General features: G+C 37.9%; 2 protein-coding genes across 11 annotated transcripts in view; both read left to right on the plus strand.

The window, feature by feature from the left end:
- Positions 1 to 50: 50 nt before the first annotated feature.
- Positions 51 to 18,141, plus strand: CD274 (CD274 molecule). Of its 2 annotated transcripts, XM_024734234.1 has the most exons (7): positions 51 to 179; positions 5,271 to 5,336; positions 6,230 to 6,571; positions 13,012 to 13,296; positions 15,329 to 15,436; positions 16,884 to 16,943; positions 17,695 to 18,141. In XM_024734234.1, the coding sequence occupies exons 2-7, from the start codon at positions 5,285 to 5,287 to the stop codon at positions 17,715 to 17,717; spliced, it is 870 nt and encodes a 289-aa protein (XP_024590002.1). In that variant the 5' UTR covers positions 51 to 179; positions 5,271 to 5,284; the 3' UTR covers positions 17,718 to 18,141. The 2 variants fall into 2 exon arrangements, with proteins under 2 accessions (XP_024590002.1, XP_024590001.1); XM_024734233.1 differs by lacking the exons at positions 16,884 to 16,943; positions 17,695 to 18,141 and having other exon boundaries at positions 15,329 to 15,537.
- PDCD1LG2 (programmed cell death 1 ligand 2) overlaps positions 17,930 to 20,109 on the plus strand; it is a 118,285-nt gene continuing 116,105 nt past the window's right edge. For all 9 annotated transcript variants that reach the window (XR_003001703.1, XR_003001702.1, XR_003001704.1 and 6 more), the window contains exon 1: positions 17,930 to 18,064. The gene's annotated coding sequence lies outside the window, so the exon portion shown is untranslated. The remainder of the gene's footprint in view (positions 18,065 to 20,109) is intronic.

Here is a 20,109-nt window from a genome sequence, read left to right on the forward strand (position 1 = left end):
GGCAGCGTAAGAAAATCCAGTCGGGGGCGTGGGGTGCTGATCCGGGGGCGGGACTGTCTGGCAGGGGTGGGCGGAGAAATCCAAGCTAGCTCTTTAGCTGCGGCCCGCCGCGGGTGGTCCTCGCAGTCCCGGGCGCAGTGCCGAAGCCTCCCCGCCAGCCGAGAGTCTCCCGCCCGCAGGTAGGGAGCGTTCTCGCTCACTGGCCAGCATCTTTGGCCATTTCGCTGGGCACTTTAAAACGGAACGTCAACAGACCCTTTCTTTGGGATGGAGAGAGGAGAAGGGAAAGGGAAAGCGTGATGGTTTGGGTGCAGTAGAGCCGATTAAGGTTAATTGGAACAAGTAACAAGTTTAGCCTTTAGCTAGGGGGATTCAGTTTTGCTTATCCTGTAAGTACATATATGTTCCTGCGCGTTCACGAATGTGGTCCTGAGGTGGGTAACCGGGTCTAGAGGGAAATTCCTGGGTTGGAGGTCGGGACACCCGGGTCCTAGTCCACCTTTAGCTGCTCACTAGCAGTCTGATCTGGGGAAGTCATCACACCTGCAGCATCTCTTAAGGTCCCTTCCTGCTGTTAAGAGCCAGGATACCCGAGCCCGAGTTCTTTGCTCTATCTGCTTTGAGGACTAAAGGAGTCCTGAAGGCGGAAGAGAGGAGCCTAAGGAAAAAAATGTTAAACATTTCTTAGCCACATTGAGCTTAGCCTATGTCAGAGTTCAGTTTGGGTTTGTCTTAAAACACAGGGAGTCTTCATGTATCATTGTTCCACCTTGTTTTGTGCACCTAATGTGGCTGATTTTCTATGGATTAAATTGCTTTATAAAAATGTGATTTTTTTTTTTAATGGCTACATTCTATGGTGCTGGACAACCAAACAAAATTAATCCCCCATGCTGGACATAAAGATTATTTACAGTGGTTCACTATTTTAGCCATTCACTGAACATCATTGCATATAGATATCTGGGACATTGTTGATTATTTCTTTCAGATTAACTATTACAAGTATAACTACTTAATCAAAGTCTGAATGTTTTAACAGCCTTTTGATACAAATTGAAAATTTCCTTTCAGAAAAGTTGTGTCAGTTCACATTGACAGTTGCCCAGCAGTTTTTAAGAACTGTGATACTCTAAAGAAAAAAATAGCCTTTTTTTCAGTTAAGTACAGTAGGCAGAGGTTACAGGACAATAGTTAGAGTGTGGTCTTAAAGGAAGCCACAGAAATACTATTGGGAATTGAAGCGACACCTGGGAAATGTACAAGAATATCTCAGTGTGACTGAGGGGAAGGAGAAAGGACACAGGGTTTAGTCGAGTTTAATAGAGTTTTGTATTTCATAGAGGTTTAAATCGATCAACTCGATCTGTTAATTGGGTAGATTTTCAGCTTACTGGGAGACACACTTTCAAACTCTAGGAATTTTTAAAAATCAAATCATAGTACATATACATCAGGTAACAATCAAAGGAAACCCTGAACTAACAGATATCAAGACACTCCTTGCTTATACTTTTGAGAAAGAAAGCTTGAGTTCTTTTCCCTGTCTTTTCGTCCTACCCATCCTACCTTAACAAGCTAGAGAAGTAGTATCAGCTCCATAGTGTTACACTGGGTTCCCCCAGGGACAAACCTGCTTCCCCATCCTGAATGAACCATCGCTTCTTCCCTAGTTCACGTTTTCCTTGCTCTTTAAATGTCTCAGTTCTTGTCTGGGAATTCAGATATACTGTCAGTTTCTTCCCTGAAGAAGATGTCAGCGTTCTCACACCAACTGCCCTAATGTGGAGTTTAGAGGTCAAAGACCATGTCTGTTTACATGGTCCCTATCTATCTATCTATCTACCTATCTTCCCTCCACTAACAACAACTGCACTCCAAGGGAATGGAGCCTTGGAAGAGGAGCTGTAATGAGGAATTAGGTAAATATCAGATCTAATCCATCACCTTCCAGTAAACTTTTATTACCTCTAAAATTTTCAACTAAATTCGTTAAGGGGTAGGAACTCCACCAGGGTATGCCATAAACATTGGAAAAGTTAGTTGAAATCCATGAGTGGATTTAATGCCCCTCTGTTTTATTCAGTTCTTTGCTTGGAGTTAGGGGCATCTTAAGTTTTCTTCTGCCCAATAAATGTATTTGTGTTTATTATATCACATTAGTATTTTATAATTGTGGTATAATCAACTCTGGCCCAAATAAAGGATAGGCAGATAGCTGCTGCAGCCTCATTTCAGCAACCTTTGTGTTCTCACAGTCCTGGCTGCCATCCCTGTTTCCCATTTACAGAGCAGACAGAAAGGAGTGAAATAAGAATTATGCACCTAACACTAGCAAGAGGCTGATGATGATTTGTTTTATTTTACCGTTTTTGTATGTGTATATCTATATGAACATGAAGGATTCATACAGGTTGATAAGAAACCAGTAAGATAAACAGGCCAAAAAATGATCAGATAATTCACAAAAGAACTAAAACAATCAACAAACTTCAAGTTGTACTTTGTAATTAAATTAGAAAAAATATATATTTTAAACAAAACCAAGTGCTAGGTGAAGACCCAATGTAACTGGCACCAATTATCCACATGTATCAAGAACCAGGAAAATGTTCTTTGTCCTTGATCAACAGTTCCGCTTGAGGAAAATCTGTCCTCAGGGCCTAGCCTGGGACCTGGTACACAGTAGATACTTAACAAATATTTGCTGAATACACAAATACTTATATTTTTAAAACTGGAAGCAATCCTTACCTAACAACAGGGAAACTAAACATTACGGGACCACTAAACAAGATACTTATAAATATCATGCAGTAAAATGGAAATTATTTGTCAAAATATTAAATTGAAAAATGGGTGTTATGTGTATAATTGTTCTTAAAAGCTTCATGGGGAAAAGACTGGAACAAAAATATATACCGAAATGCTCACAGTGGTTGCAAGGTTTCTCAGCCTTGGCACTGTTGACATTTTGGGACAGATAGTTCTTTGCTGTGGGGGCCGTCCTGTGCATTGTAGGAGGTTTAGCAGCATCCCTGGCCTCTACTCACTAGATAGTAGCAACCCTCTCTCCACCCCATTTTGACAACTAAAGATGTTTCCAGGCATTACCAAATGCTCCCTGGGTTAAGTGATGGAATAGTGGGTGACTTTCCCCTTGTTTTCTTATTTGCCATAATGTGGTAATATTATTTTAATAATGAAGAAAAAATAGAAAAATAAACACATGCCATTATTCTACCTCCACTCTGATGTTTGGGGTTCTGAGGTTCTTTCCATTATACTACTCCATCTGCCAAACTCTCTGCAGCTTGGCAAGATGAAATGGTTCATTAAATTTTGTTTTTATTTTTTTCTAATAAAAATAAAACATATTCATTGGTTTGAAAATCTGGACACAGGAAAACACCAAAGAAGTCATTCACAATCTCATCTCCCTTTTCTTCTTTTTCTCCCATCCTTTCTTCCTTTTGAAAACTATAAAGAGATAAATACCTGACTATTCTTCCTTTAATTTTGTTCCTAGATATAATCACTGTCAGCATCTTGGTATGGATTTTTCTGTAAATTTCCATGTCTAAATATACACACACAGATTATTTCTTTTTTAAACAAAAGTGGATTTCTGCTACATATACTGTTCTGCAACTTACTTTCTACATCTTTACAAAGTCAATACATCTACATGTATTCTTTCCTTAATGGTATTACATTATGTGGACATACCAAAATTTATTTAACCATTTAGGCTATCTAGGGTTTTCCCAGTTTGGGGCTGGTATTAGCAGTGCTAATCCTTTGGCGTCTATTGTTACATGCATGTGTTTTTGTTTTTGTAAGATATATTTCTCAGAGAGGAAGTGAAAGCTAATATGACATATACATTTAAGATTTTAATGGAGATTACCAAATTGCCCTTCCAAAAAAGGTTATACAACTTCACATTCCTACCATTAGTGGGTAAGGAAACCCATTTGTTCATATCCTCAGAAATGCTAAATATTAGGAAACTTTATAATTTTGATCAAGCTAATAAGTGAAAAATGGTGTCTCATATCTTAAACTATTATTTTTTTCTTTATTGGTAAAATTGAGCATCGTTTCCTATGTTTAGATGTCATTTGTATTTCTTATTCTCTGAACTGTATATTAGAACCTTTGGCTCATTTTCCTGTTGGGTTGTGTGTACTTTTCTTATTGATTTTTAGGAGCTATTTATATATGCATGACATAAATCTTCTGCCTTACATATGTGTAACATTGATTAATTGATCAATTGTGAGTTTTTGTATGTATACAAAGGTCGAAGAGACCCTAAGGCAGAAAGCCGGCTTTCTTCTCAAAATGTAAATGTATGTATTACATGAGAGAGAAAATACAGATTTGCTGAACTATAGAACAAATCACTATTTACTCCTCTACTGGAATATATGCTCCTAGAGGAGAGTGACTTTTCTTTCCTGTTCACTGCTGTATCCCTAATGCCTAAATTAGTGCCTGGCACAGAAAAACTACTCAATCAATGTTTGCTGAATCAAAGAATTGGTAGAATTTCAGGCAGGATGACACAATGAAGTGTAGAATCTAGGCAGATACCCCTGAAAGAGGGCTGTGAGTGAGTCACATCTTAATGTGAAGTGGTTGAATCCAACTGTTTCTCCTTCTCACTCCCCCTACTACTAGTGGAATCAGTTTATTGAGGGAATGGAATTTATAATTTGGGATAAGCAAAGGACGAAAGAGGAGATTTTAGAAGGATGGAACCTGAGGGAGAACTGGCATGGTTGGGATAATAATGCAGAAGGCTTGAATAGTTAAAGGGTAGGATGAAAGCTGCTAGTGGGGGGAAAAGGCATTGAAAGGTGGGAGATAATGGAAGTCAGATTCTTCTTGCTTTGAAATTTTGTATAGGGCAGGCTTGGATTTCTAGATATGTTACACTGCAGGAAAAAAACAAAAAGTAATTGAGAGGATTTTGGTGCAATATTTTCTTCTTGGTTTCTTCTGAGTGTACAAGTTTTTTTACAGGCCTTGTAATTAGAATTCTCATCATAGTACCTTTTTTTTTTTTCATTTAGCTTTATGTGGCTGTGGGATATTAAGTGAAGGTATTGAACTTCTAAATTCCCTGCTGTATTTCAGCACTTACAAATCAGTCATTGTCTGGTTATCAAAAGACAATTTCAGTTAAAACTGCCAAGTCCCATAATGTCTGGATATTCAATTATTGAGTAAAGCAGTTTTCTTTTTGTGTTTTCCATAATTAGGTCATTCCAGAAAGATGAGGATATACAGTATCTTTACATTCATGGCTTACTGTTGTTTACTGAAAGGTAAGACACCAAATCCTTTCATTAGGTTCTATAATTTAAATATTTTAACTATAAGATAAAAAACTGAAATCATAAAATAGATATAATTTTTGTAGAGAAGACATTCTATTTTTCCTTTATTATAATTCATAAACATACTTCATAAACCTATTTCAATGGACAAAGATATAGGGAGTATGGACACATCTAAAGAAACAAAATTAGCCCATATCCATTTATCCATTACTCATTATCCATTATCCATTTCCCAAGGATAATTACTTAAAATATCTGAGGAAATGGCCTATGTGTATACTTTTATATGCTTGTTTTAAACAAGGGCAGGATCATTCTATCCACCTTGCTCTATGACCTGCTTCTCCCAGTGAGTATATTCTAAGGAAGAATTATAGTGTACATGCAGTGTCAGGGTAACACAGTACTGGCATCAGCCTGAGACCCTCCCTAAATCTCTGTACTCATCTACCTCTGGCCAGACAACTGATTAAGAGTTTCAGGCAGTATGTAGAGAGGACTATTGGAATCTATGATTTAGACTATGTAAAAGGCAATGAGTGTCCAGTCAAAGGACATTCTGGGGATGTCCACATGAAACAAAGTATCCCTGGTTATAAGCACCCCATTACCATGTAATATTTCTACAGTAGTGTATGTTTATGAATTTTGGGACTACAACTTGTTTAGCTAATTTTATTATTTTAACTCAGGTGTGAGATATACATCCTAAAACATGTCTCAAGCTCACTGGATAAAATATGTATTTCAGGGAAGTAAGTCCTTAAATGTAATTATCACATAAGTGATCAGATAAAGCTTTTATAAACCCTGCACTCATTCTATAAATTTTTTGAGGAATTTTCCATCTTCTAAAGATTGGTCATCTTTCTTTTCAGCATTTACTATCACAGTTCCCAAGGACCTGTATGTGGTAGAGTATGGCAGCAATGTGACATTGGAATGCAGATTTCCAGTAGACAAACAATTAAACCTGTTGGCATTAGTTGTTTACTGGGAAATGGAGGATAAGAAAATTATTCAGTTTGTGAATGGGGAAGAAGACCTGAATGTTCAGCACAGTAGCTACAACCAGAGGGCCCTGCTGTTGAAGAACCAGCTCCCCTTGGGGAAGGCCGCACTTCAGATAACAGATGTGAAATTGCAGGATGCAGGGATTTACTGCTGCTTGATCAGCTATGGTGGTGCCGACTACAAGCGGATTACTTTGAAAGTCAATGGTAAGACCTATTACAGATAGACACAGCCTTTATTAGAACCATATCTCAGTGTTGAGAACTTTTCAATCTTGGAAGTCCAGCCTCACTTTCCATAGCAGCAGTCTGTTCATTCATTCATTCACATACTCATCCAATGAGCATTGCTTGAGCACATCCTGTTTGATAGTCCCTGGAGATCCAGAGCCAAATGTGGCAGTCATGTTTCACAACACGTTCAGTTTTCCTAAAAATAAATTCCTAGGGCTTCCCTGGTGGTGCAGTGGTTGGGAGTCCGCCTGCCGATGCAGGGGACACGGGTTCGTGCCCCGGTCTGGGAGGATCCCGCATGCCGCGGAGCGGCTGGGCCCGTGAGCCATGGCCGCTGAGCTTGCACGTCCGGAGCCTGTGCTCCACAACAGGAGAGGCCACAGCAGTGAGAGGCCCACGTACCGCAAAAAAATAAATAAATAAATAAATTCCTAATCTTCACTTTTTTATTATTATAAAAGTAATATATATAAATATATATATATATTCTTGCAAATAATTCGGAAACTGTGGAAGAGAATAAATGAACCACAGAAGTGTCTCTCCTCCCTTCACCACTATCTTCCATGGCATGCAAGGATAATAGTCACTATTTGTGTGTCCCTCCAAGAATTTTTAAATTCAATACCTATTTCTTAATTTTATGAGGTCTGCCAGCATTTTTTCTTTGAACCTCTCTATGTCAAATCCAAACAAATATATTAATGACAAACCCCATTGTAAGGTTCACATTCAAAAAGACTTCACATTCAAAAAGACTATGAAGGCAAAAAATAATCATGTCAAGTATTGAATAAACTATTCTTCCTCAGAGACAGTATAAACTATGCTCACTAGGCATACATTCATCTTAAAAATCTGTACCATTTTTATCTTGGAGTGTTGAAGAGGAACTGTGTCAAATTCCTGGGTACTGACCTATAAATATGACAGCAGGTCACCTGGATTCAAAGTTTTGGGTTGCTTCTAGCTCAGTAAAGGAAAACACCTTAGCTGACCACCGCTGCTTTCACTGTTAAGATTCATAAAATTGAGAGCTGAAAGGATCCCAGGCAAGAGCAGCTAATCCAAACACCCAAAGAACAGCAATCCCCTGAAAGGATCTTCTACTCACATACTTTCTACAATGATACCCCTGTCATTTGGACCTTCCTTCTATAGCCTATTGTAATTACTTTCTGATATTGAGCTGAAATCTGCCATCTCTAGTCATAGTTTTGAGATTATCTGCTTGCTTCTTTTGTTTACATGGTGACCTTTTAATATGTGACTAGAATTAAATCATCATCCCTTGGTGTTTCTATTCCTAAGTACCATCAATCTGAATGTCAGGAATATAAATAGAAAAAGTTTACACTTATCATAAAGGGATAACTAATCATTATAAAGTCAAAATCAAAATTATATAAGAATTAGGAGAAATGCATCTGTTTTATGGTACATTGCTGGGTCTCTAATTCTGGTTCAATTAATGCTACTGTTGTCAAAATGTCACTTGTCTTGTGAGGTAGATTTAATTTAATTGTATCTTACCATATGCTTCTCCATTAACAGATATTCATGAAAGCAAGCTGATGGGATCCCAAGTTGGGATTTTTAACTTTTCTTCAGTCCATCAGCAAATATCAGGCATACTATGTTTCAAGGCATTAAAGAAATTATCAAGACTTAGCTCCATGAACAGCCAGCATTGCTGGATCTAGGGTAGAGAGGAAGAGCATAAGCCTGGCAGTCGGTTAGAAGGAAGTATAGAGTATATGTCTCTGCTTCCAGAAGAAGAGTCTCTCATCAGTCTTAGGGAGTATGCAGAGAGTGGAAAAGCTGTCCCTGTAGTGAAGAAGGGTGTTCTTCCAGGTTACCTGGGCTCTGTAATGTCCCTTGTGGATTTGTGATTTCCTTTGCTGTGGTTTGACACAATGGGAAATCTCTTGGCACTGATGGTTTTTCCAAGGAGGGGTCCTTGATGGAGCAAAGCAGTTGACCAACCAGATTTGAGGATGTGATTTGTCTGACCATTCCATTTTGTAGTATAAATTACCAATTTGGCATCCTAGTCCCAGTCCATCTAGTTGTCATTTGCACATAGTGGTCTTGGAGGTCAAGTTGAGCTGCACTGAAAGCAAGTCAGCTACCAAGCTTCAATTGCACTGAGGCAGTGTCACCAAAGAAGTGCGGTGGCCAGCTTGCATGAGCTTTACAACTCAGGGAAGTAGAACTCCTGAGTCACCTCCATATGCAAACGATTTCACAGTAACGCTGTCGGGCTTCGCTTCCCATCACTGCAAACATGTGGTAACACAGCTTCCCCATAGGGAGTTTACTCACCATGGGATTTTAAAGGTGAAGCATTTCAAAACTGAAATTTGAAAGAGTTTAGCTTTAGATTAACTCAATTATTATCACTTTGGTGTTATTGCACCTTTCATGTTTGTTTAAATACCAGACTCTCAGGCATCTGACTTTCAGTTGAAAATGTTATTTTTCCTTAAACACTGAATCTAATAGCAGGGAAAATGAAGTGCCCGTTTCTACTTTCAAGAACTTAAATGGGATGAGGCATTGAAAGAACAGAGTATGTATAGTTATCCTGATAAAGCCAATTTGTTCATATGGACCAAGGATTAACTGCTATCATTCTTCACCAACCCCATCTCTCCTCCAAATTCACCAACCAGCCCTGTTTAAGTTTTCCCTGTAGCATTAAATCCCCATCTAATATATCATGTAATGTATCATATAAATGTACCTACATATTTTGTTTATTATCTCTCTCCTTCTTCTAGAATATATAGTCCACAAAGGCAGAGATTTCATCTATTTTATTTATTACTGTATCCCTAGGACTTGGCATATAAGAGTAGTAGTGTGATAAGAACCCACAAAAATATGTATGTTGAATGAATGAATGAATGGCATATTTCCTCAAATAGGATAAGCCTAAAAAATTTGAAACACGAACAGGTTTGGATACATGAAAATTTATTTCCAAGACTGTTCATCAGGAACTGTCAGTACTTTCTAAAGAATACCAGATGAGTGCACTTTGCTAGTAGTAAGAAGAGGAAGAGCAGCTCTAGCAGTAAAAGCAGTAGTAATTAACACTTATATAGTACTTATGTGCCAGGCCCTATCCTAAGCACTTTGCCTATATTATCTCATTTAATCCTCAAGCGACTCTATGGAGTAGGAGCTTTATCATGTCTAAGATGCATGTTTTTCACATTTTACTATCTCTGAAATCTGAGTGTGTCTTTCAGTAGGTGACATCTCAAGAGTCAGTGATATGTGGTGGTATTCTTCTCATTTCATGGCTGAGCAAACTGAGGTCCAAAGAAATTAAGTAATTTGCCAAGTTCATTAAACTATTAAGTGATGAAGCCAGGTTCTAAACTCAAGCAATCTGGCTCTGAAGTCTGTGCCCTTAACAACCAGGTTTATTTCCTGTATTTGTACCTCCAAAGTGTGTATTGAGTTGTATTTTTTTTTTTTTTTTTGCGGTACGCGGGCCTCTCACTGTTGTGGCCTCTCCCGTTGCGGAGCACAGGCTCCGGACGCACAGGCTCAGCGGCCATGGCTCACGGGCCCAGCCGCTCCATGGCGTGTGGGATCTTCCCGGACTGGGGCACGAACCCGTGTCCCCTGCATTGGCAGGTGGACTCTCAACCACTGCGCCACCAGGGAAGCCCTGAGTTGTATATTGACTTCAAAACCACTGTTAGCTTTTCGTTGTCTGGATGTAATAGTTGCATTAGAACATGTGTACGCTAGATCTAGTAAATCAGGAGTCTGCAAATGTTTTCGATTACCTACCCCATTAGTAAAGCATGTTAAACTAATATATGTATGTGTGTGTTTATAAAGAATGTACTTGTGCTAATATATGTTATATCATCAGAAATTGACATTTTTTAAAGGCAAAAGAAATTGAATATCACCAATTTCATATGGTTCAACATAATACATTGCACATTCTATAAATGTACAAAAATAGAAATTTTAAAAATATGAAATGAAAATTTAATAAACAATATTTTCAGTCTTACTAATTATGATGCTTCACTATAGTTAGCTAATATTTCAAGGCATAATATATCTTAGGTGAAATTTCTCATTAACAAAAATGGATGGTCTTGACAATCTTAAGGTTTTTTTAACCAATGCCTTGTCAGATCCAATTAGGTACTTGTTGTTTTACTTCATAAAGTCATGGTAATAAGTATCACTCTTGCCATTTCCTTTTGGTTTTTGCTTGAATTATTGGTAATATATCCAATCCTCAGTTTCTTTGTGGGAAACCTTTTAATTAGTTGTTCATTTTGTAAGCAGGTTAGTTTAGTTAAAATTAGATGAGAGGGACTTCCCTAGTGGTCCAGTGGCTAAGACTCTGCACTCTCAACGCAGGGGGCCCAGGTTCGATCCCTGGTCAGGGAACTAGATCCCGCATGCCACAACTAAGACCCTACACAGCTAAATAAATAAATATTTAAAAAGAAATTATATGAGAGGGCCTGAATATCTATAATAATCCCAAACAAGTCACTGTCCTCCCTTAGGTGTTATAAAACTCCCCTATTCCTTTAAGACAAAGTGAGGCCCAATGTCAATCAGTAAATCTCATTAAGCTTAGATTATTTCTTAATTGTTATGATAAAAATACATATAAGTGGAGGTTCTAATATTTTCTTATTAAACCCAAATACATGTGCTCCACTTGAGAGACTAATAAAATGGGTATTTAATCAGTGAGTAGAATGAATCCGCTAATTTGTTGGGCCGTTAACAGTACAGTACATTTATACATATGCCCAGGCATGAAACAACATTCTCCTTTGTTCTTATTCCATTAAAAATAATAATCAAAGGGTAAAAAAGCAAACATTTTACCGTTAAAGTTTACTATTCACTCTGATTTTAGGCTTGGAATTTTAATTGTCCAAAAATCAAGCTATGTGCTATATGAATTAGAACCTGTTATGGTAATATTATTTCATGAGGTATAATCAGTGGATTCCTTTTTAAAAGAATGCTTAAATATAGTAGATAAAGGTTGAGGATTCAAGTACTCATGAGAACCATTATTTATATGTTTTGAAATTGTAATTATGTTGATTTTCAATGTTTTCATTGAACATAATATCATTATTTCAGTTTTGTTTGATCCTGGCTGTATTGTATTAAATCTCTGTGAATATATCATATCACAAAGCCATTGTTGTGTCTTTAGTAAAGGAATGGAGAATTAAGGCTCTAGGTGGACCATTAGTGGTTACACTAAAATATTAGGAGTAAAATAAAAATTATGCCAACAGAATAATAGCATGTTAACATACTTATCATGAATAAACATGAAAAAGTTCTTAGGCATTGTAAATGGACTAAATAATCTACTAGAATATTTAGTACATCGGGTATCTTAATCCTAAAAGGGTCCCAAACTTATGATCTAAAATTTAATCAAAGTTTCTTCCTTGAGTATAATTAAATGATTTATTAAAATAACCAGCATAAAAAGTTTAAAAAATAAGTATCATAATATGGTATTCTAGATGAGATCCTAGAACAGGAAAAGGACATTAGGGAAAACTAGTGAAATGGAACAAAGTATAAAGTTTAGTTAATAGTACTGTACTAATGTTGGTTCCTTAGTTAGGATGAAAGTACCATGGTAATGTAAGATGGTAACAATAGAGGAAACTGGGAGAGGTATGTGGGCACTCTGTACTATCTTTGCAACTTTTTTGTAAATCTAAAACTATTGTAAAGTTTTTTAAAATGCATTTAAACTTTAAAAATTATCATGCAGGGAACACGTATCCACTTTTACAATGACGTTATACTATTTTCATACCTAATTTCTTATCATTTACCTAAAATTGGAAAAGTGAATGGCCCATCAAAATGAGATTTTCTGTTTATTAAATAAAGTCTAAGAAAACAGTACTGAACAGCTGGAGATGTTCATGTTTATAAAGACAGCTTTACATCAACAAAGAGATAATAAATTTAAGAATTTGGCCCTTTGTAAAAACTGTAAAACTTTACTGCGAAACATACAAAGACTTGAGTAAATGGACAAACATATTTTATATTTAGATAGAAAGACTACTGGTTTAAAGATGACAATTCTCTTTTAATTAATCTATACATTTATCAATACTTTGAGCTCAATAAAAATAGCAATATGTTTTTTATAGCAAGGTAGTTGTTCCTTTAAGCCCAAACTTGGCCCAAGTATGAGTGGAAGAGTTGAGGCAGAACTACCAGGCATTCCCCACTGCTGAAACATCTGAACATTAAGCTTATTTCTCTGAGAACAGCCTGGATTGGTATTCTTTCTAAGGTAGACAAGACCAAGCCACATGTCTAGTTCTGTGCTAAGTGAAAGCCATGCCTTCTTTTTGCTCATGACCTAGCTTCATACCGCAAAATCAACCAAACAATTTCTGTGGATCCAGTCACCTCTGAACATGAACTAATGTGTCAGGCTGAGGGTTACCCTGAGGCTGAAGTCATCTGGACAAGCAGTGACCACCGAGTCCTGAGTGGCAAAACCACCATTACCAGTTCCAAGAGGGAGGAGAAGCTTTTCAATGTGACCAGCACACTAAGAATCAACACAACAGCTAACGAGATTTTCTACTGCATTTTTCGGAGATTAGGTCATGAGGAAAACAGTACAGCTGAGTTGGTCATCCCAGGTAATATTATGAATGTCTCAATTAAAATGTGCCTAGTACTGTCACTTGCTACCTAGCCTGATGCCTGCTCATTGTAGGCTTTCATTGTTTGTTGAATGAATGAATAACACTGTATTTACAAAATGCATCCTACTTCCTCACCTCCATTCGTCCAAGTCATATTGCAACTTAATAAACATTCAGCAAATATTTATTGAATATGTGGTACGTGCCAGGCATTGGGGACTCAGTTAACACTCTCCAGGAAGTAGATAATAAAACAGGCAATCTCATTTTATGTAGGACATGCTCTTGTGGCTGGGGGATCTAGGGCAGCACCGGAGAGGAAGACTCAACTCAGACCAAGTTTCAGGAATCCAAATCTGAGCACATCAGAGCTGTTTCCTTCTTTCCAGGGTTTCTGTGGCAGGAAGCAAATGGAATGTACTTTCCTATCTTATTCCAAACGGGAGAGATCCTTCCTCCCCATCTGCCTCCTCCAAGGTAGTCTGCTTAGTGCGTAAGGCTGTGTGTCCCTGGGCAAGCAACTTGACTTCTTCTGTGTGTTTCACTTTTCTTATATAGTTATAACCTATTGGGCAATACCATCATAGGAATACATGAGCTACGGTGTATGAAAATAATTTGAGACTCTTGTTTGCGCAGAATCAACTATTTTATTTTTATCTCACTCTCCTATAGAAGTGGGTAAGGCAGGATACATTCTGGTGAGAGGCTCAGACCTTTAGAGAAAGCGAGCTTGATAGCATGATGTTAATATTGGTTTGGCCAAAAAGTTCGTTCGGTTAGTGAATACGTTGTTCAATGAAGTTCTTCGTGAAAATGAAAAATGTGTCTTTTATTTTTACTTAAAAGCGAGTGAACTTTTTGGCCAACCCAATATAAACCCAGAGGTTTATATTGTCTGCTTCTCAGAGGCACTTCTCACCACTCTCTCCCCCACTAGATGTTGAAAGTAAAGCTTAGGTACTTCAGAGAAAACAAATAAAAAATTGAATAGAAAAGGTAAACAATAGGAAAAGACAATCCAGGGTGGTCCTATGAACAAAAAAAACAAAAGAAGTTTAGAAAATTAAAGAGATGCTCTTACTGGGGTGTGAATCACTTTGGTAGGAGCTGCATTAGTATAATAGGTTCCTGTCATTTAAAAGCTATCTTATGATAACTTACTTGTGGGAAGACCTAGGGTTAACTCACCTAACTGCTCAGAATCTGTTTCCTCATCTGTAACCTGGGAATTTAAAAAATAAAAAATGGCACACCTAATTCATAAAGTTATTAACAGGCTCTGTAAACTGCAAGCTACTAGAGAAAAGCTGACTACAGCTTTAAAGCTTGAACTAGGTAGTCATGGATCATGGCTAATGGTGGGAGGTGGGAGTTAGCAGTCTCTGAGCATCATGTGCCGTAAGACCCCTTTTCTTCCTGCATGGGACTGGAGACAGGTTGGTGAGAGGTGCCAATGACTAGATGTCCCAAGATGTTCAAACTGTGGAGAAAGAAAAGATAGCAAACAATGGTCCCAATCATGGCCACAGATATGGGGAAGCAGGAGCTCTTCGACAATGCCAGTTGGCCTTCATGTTCCATCTTTGCCATGTGCAGTAGGCTGCTACCTTTTATATTAAGGAATGCAGGAAGTGAAATAATCAAGGCTACCATATAATATTGAGTTGCCACTCCCTGTGAAAAGCACTTTATAAACATCAGCCTCACAAAAATTTCATTATCATTTCCATTTTTTAGGCTGGTTTAAGGACTTACTGGAGATCTCAAAACTAGTGAGTGGCAGCAGAACTTAACCCCAGGTTCATCTGTCCAAAGCTTGGGCTGCTTCCACTTTTCCATGCTGCTCCCATTTTCATATCTGAGGTATCTCACCATTCCAGCCACTCACTGGAAAGGAACTTATGGTATTTAAGAAAATTAACCTAATACTATCCTAAATTAAGCTTCAAAGATGATTATTCTCTTGGCCCCTTCCAAAGAAGATTTTATCTTTAGTTTCTTTTTATTTTGTTTTGTTTTTCAGAACCATATCCAGATCCAGCAAAAAAGAGGACTCACTTGATGATTCTGGGAGCTCTCCTGTTGTTCCTTAGTGTAACCCTGACAATCATCTTCTGTCTAAAAAGAGATGGTATTTCCTTTATTGTAGTAGTCTCCATTGGGGTTGAGGAGAAGTGTATGAGAGTGCTACTTGTCACAATGGCACTTAGTGGGCAGAGCCAGGGATGCTAAATCTCCTGTAATCTGCAGAACAGTCCCGTGTAACAGGGAACTTTTCTACCCAAAATGCTAGGGGGTGCCCCCAGCAGGAAACAGTGATTTATCAAATGGTTTCCTATTAGCTTTCCCTTCCAGGGCCAACTTTCAGTTATGCAAAGTAGGTTTTTAGTTACTGTTCTGCAGTATTACTTTCATTGAAGGGCGGCAGTGAACACTTGTAGTAACCTTTCCAAGGGGGTGAGAATTGGATCATGGCTGCAAGCAAACCTGTCTTGCCTCTGGAAGGTAGCGCAAAGACACTCCACTGTTTGATAGCAATTATAGTGAAGCTGTGCAGGATTGCTGGGTGAAGATCGTGAGAGAAAGGTTGTGTATGGAGGTTGAAGAAGACCAAGTGTTAAATAATTTCTTTCCGTCATGTAAATAACCACAGACTTACAGAAGAGAAAAAGCTAAATGCCTGTTGGTTTCAGTTCAATTTGTCTAGCATTAGTTGCACTGTTATATTGAGCTGGTTTCTGGGACCTTTAAATAATAAAAATAGTTCTTTATGGAGAGCAGTGATACTTTTACCATAGAGTAGTTTGCAAGATTTCTGGCTGAGGGTGTTATATAGATTTTAAAATAATTTTAATGTGTGTATTTCTCTATTTACCCAAGGGGGCCATTAAAATTCAGGGAAACGTGGCTATTCAAATAATTTCCTTTCATTTTAAGATGATTCAGAACGAACATTTCCCCAGTACTTTGAGAAGTACACCAAAGGATCTGATGATGATCTGTGTATAGAGTTATCTGATGACAAATAGAGAAGTGGAAAATGGAAGGGAATTCCAATAGTCGTTGAGAAATTCCCTACGACCCCTTAAGAGGTGGGTGGATCTGGGAAAGTGGTGTAATTGAGGGAGTGGAGGTCAGCTTCTTCTAATGAACAAGTACTTAACAGAACTGAGACAGCCAGAATATAAGGATCAAGTTTCAGTGATAGGAAGACCTAAGATGGCTTTGATTTGTCCAAGGAAGTGGCTGTGGCCAACTTGCATTTCCATGTGAAAAATAATTAGTTGGCATTAGAAAGGACTAGAAAACCAGCGTGTGATAAAGTATCTCAGAATATGGTACATCTCTGGGGGAAGAATGGAAAATATAAGTATATACTCCTGAATAAAATTTAGAAAATTTTGAATTAATTAAACTGTTGAATTAACCTCAGGAGTTGGGACTCCTGGAATATGGAAGTCTACCAGATTTCCTAAGGGATTAAAAATGTTTCATAGGAACCTGGGATTTAAACTTGAGTCACTGTGTGGGTTGTAGAGTTGTGTTATATGGAAATAAAAATAATTTTTTTTTTCAAGTGGGAGTGATGGATATGGAAAAATGTGGCACCCGAGATATGAACTCAAAGCAGCAAAATGGTAAGAATATTAGCAGGGATCGGAAGTTGAAGGAAAAGTAAAAAGTTAAAGAACAAGGAGAAGGCTATCAGCCATAATCTCCCCTCATTTTACAGAATGCTGACTGTTGGAACTGCCAGCTCCTCTTTGCCTCACAACTCTGATATAAGAACTATTCCCCCAGTCGGAGATTTAGGGATGGCAAAGGAGAGTAGAGGGATGGCTCTTTGCGGAGGTGGGGGAAGGAGGCAGCTTCTCTCTGTTAGGTTTCTATTGCTCTGCATCCTAACATCTCCCTGCAATAGGGGACCAAAGTGATTTATGTGGATGGGTGATAGATAGATGGATGGATGGATGGATAGATAGATAGATAGATAGATAGATAGATAGATAGATAGATAGATAAAACGTGTATCAGGCACTGTGTGTACTGCTTCATGTGCAGTACTTCAATCTCCTCCCTCCACAAAATCAAAGAGAATTTATTTATTTATTATCCTAGGATAATACTAGGATTATTCCCATTTTATAGTAGAGAAAACAGAGCATCAAGAAGATAATATAAATTACCCAAGAACACAAATCTGGCAAAAATAAGGCGTTGGGTCTTTCAGTTTCACAACCAGGACAGTTCCTGGCAAAGCAGGATGGTTGGTTACACTTTATCATGTAAGGGAAATTGGACATAAATATAATATGCTTCTTTCTGTTATTGCAAGTTTATTATATCATCTAGCAAATATAACTTATGTTTCTCATTTTCACTCTCCAGATACACAATTTGAGGAGACGTAATCCGACGTTGAAACTTCTGATCTTAAAGCAGGGATTCTCAGCCTGTGGTTTGAGTTCGTCAGGGCTAGGCATGACCAGAGGCATGCAATGGGCCAGTGGGCTGCAGATGATGTAGAACTTAAAAGGCCCAAGCTCTGAAAATGGAAGCTGGGAAAGAAGAAGAGAACAAAGGAAGAAGGAGTAAAAAAGGTAGCCTTAGCCTGGAAGGAAACCTTGGTACTTCAAAATGACCGGGAGACTCATCAATGCATATGAAAAGGAGAAAGGACACTTCTGAATGATAAATCTCCATGCAAATTATCCATCACTCATCCTAGGAAAACAGGTTGAGATTCCCTGATTTAATGGTCAGTTCCTGCAGAAGTGCCCTTTGCCTTCACTCAGTGTTGATTTGTCTTCTGGGTAATTGAGAGTCCCAATGTTGCAACAGTACTTAAGTATGAGTTATTTTTATTTATTTTGAGTCTGTGGGGTCTTGTCATGTGAGTGTGGTTGTGAGTGATTTCTTTTGAAGATATGCTGTATTAGAAGTTAAAATTATGTCACCAGACCAAGCTTGATGACTTGTGTGTGTCCAGCAAAATATAGTATTTGTAAGTTGCTTGATATCCTCTATAACTATCAGTACATAGGAACCATAGAGAACAAACCATTGGTTTGTATAGGATATTACGTTATTTAACCCATTGATACTTTGGCTGACTTGGATAATCTTATTCTCAGACCTCAAAGTAAGATACATTACCAAAATATGTTACGTTTAAGTATCAGCTTTACAACTATGTGTATACATAATCTCATTTCATTCCTGTAGCAGCTGTGTTGTAGCAAGCACTATTCTACCCATTTCACAGCTGAGGGAGCAAAGATAAAATAACTTGCCCAAGACAATAAACAGCAGACCTCAGATATCCGAGACTGTCACCCACTCTCCTTTTATTTCTTTCTTTTAATTGAGGTGTAGTTGATTTACAATGCTGTGCCGATCTCTGCTGTACAGCAAAATAACTCAGTTATACACATATACACATTCTTTTTAATATTTTTTAATTAAAAAATTTTTTTACCCACTGTCCTTTTAGAATGCAATTTACAGCTCTGTTTTACTTTAAGAAATTCATTAATTCAGTGAACATTTAGGAAGCACCCTACCATGTCAATCGCTGTGCCAGGCAGAGTATACAGATGTGAGCAAGATAAAGCACTTCCCCTTGAGGAGCTCATAGTATCATGGGGACAGCAGTAAGAAAATGTATTGCTACAACGTGGTGCATTATCATAGTATACGGTGTTCGAGGAGAATGCTTGTATGAGGAGGAAAGTCTAGAAATGCTGCCGAAGGAGGGGACGCTCTGGGTAGCCAGCCAGTGTGTTCCTGGACAGTTGAAAATACTTAAACATTTTAATAATGAAAGCAATTTTAGTTTATGAGATGTCAGATTTTTCAAAACTGTGGAAAACAGCTCTTGAATTCCTTTTCTATCACTATATTTACCCCTGATTTGTTTGCCTTTGCCATGCAATTTGACGTTTATTTATATAGTGCCTAGTATTGTCTAGCAGTTTTTTAATTTAAATGCAATTGAATTTTGAATTCATACTTTTTTATGATTCAAAATTCAAAAAGTCCAGTAGGAGACATTAAAAATTCTCTATTCCATCTTCCTACTCATCTAGTTTCCCTTTCCAGAAGCAGCAACACTTGTCTTTTGTTTATTTGTCTTCTAAAGATATTCTATGAACATATGTGGAAATGTTTGTAAAATGTGTATATATTTTTAGTTTTTGCTCTTTTTCACATAAGTGATAATGCATTATGCGTCTTCTGTGCCCTTTGCTATTTTTATTTAATATACTATTTCTTAGGTAGTAGACAGAACAAATTTGAAGTTCCCAGTGGCTGGGTACTATGTCTTGTTTGTTCTAGGTCATCTTTTCCATCGTCTCTTAGTATCTTTCATATGATGTGGTACATACTAAAGAGTTACTACATCTACATTTAGACAACCAGCGTTTGTCGAGTACTTGCTCTATGACTGTGTTTGGATTTGGTTTATTTTGTGTTTCTCAAAGAGAGAATGTGTTTCTCAAAATGGATTTTCCAGGGTACATGGGATCAACCTGGCTCTAAAGGATGACTTTATTGCTAAGTCTGTATGACAGAATCATGTCTGGAACTTGTTTTTTTTTCTGTTTTCTCTTGAGTATAAACTTGAATTCGGGGCTTCCCTGGTGGCACAGTGGTTGAGAGTCCGCCTGCCGATGCAGGGGACGCGGGTTCTTGCCCCAGTCCGGGAAGATCCCACATGCTGCGGAGCGGCTGGGCCCGTGAGCCATGGCCGCTGAGCCTGTGCGTCCAGAGCCTGTGCTCCACAACGGGAGAGGCCACAGC

Source organism: Neophocaena asiaeorientalis, unplaced genomic scaffold (genome assembly GCF_003031525.2).
Source record: "Neophocaena asiaeorientalis asiaeorientalis breed wild unplaced genomic scaffold, Neophocaena_asiaeorientalis_V1.1 scaffold256, whole genome shotgun sequence".
NCBI classification, from domain to species: domain Eukaryota; kingdom Metazoa; phylum Chordata; class Mammalia; order Artiodactyla; family Phocoenidae; genus Neophocaena; species Neophocaena asiaeorientalis.

Excerpts from the sequence above, each read along its gene's own strand:
- CD274 (XM_024734233.1), top strand. The coding sequence starts at position 5,285 with ATGAGGATATACAGTATCTTTACATTCATGGCTTACTGTTGTTTACTG. Across the intron at positions 6,572-13,011 it reads GATTACTTTGAAAGTCAATG|CTTCATACCGCAAAATCAAC; the intron begins GTAAGACCTATT and ends CTCATGACCTAG. Across the intron at positions 13,297-15,328 it reads AGCTGAGTTGGTCATCCCAG|AACCATATCCAGATCCAGCA; the intron begins GTAATATTATGA and ends TTTGTTTTTCAG.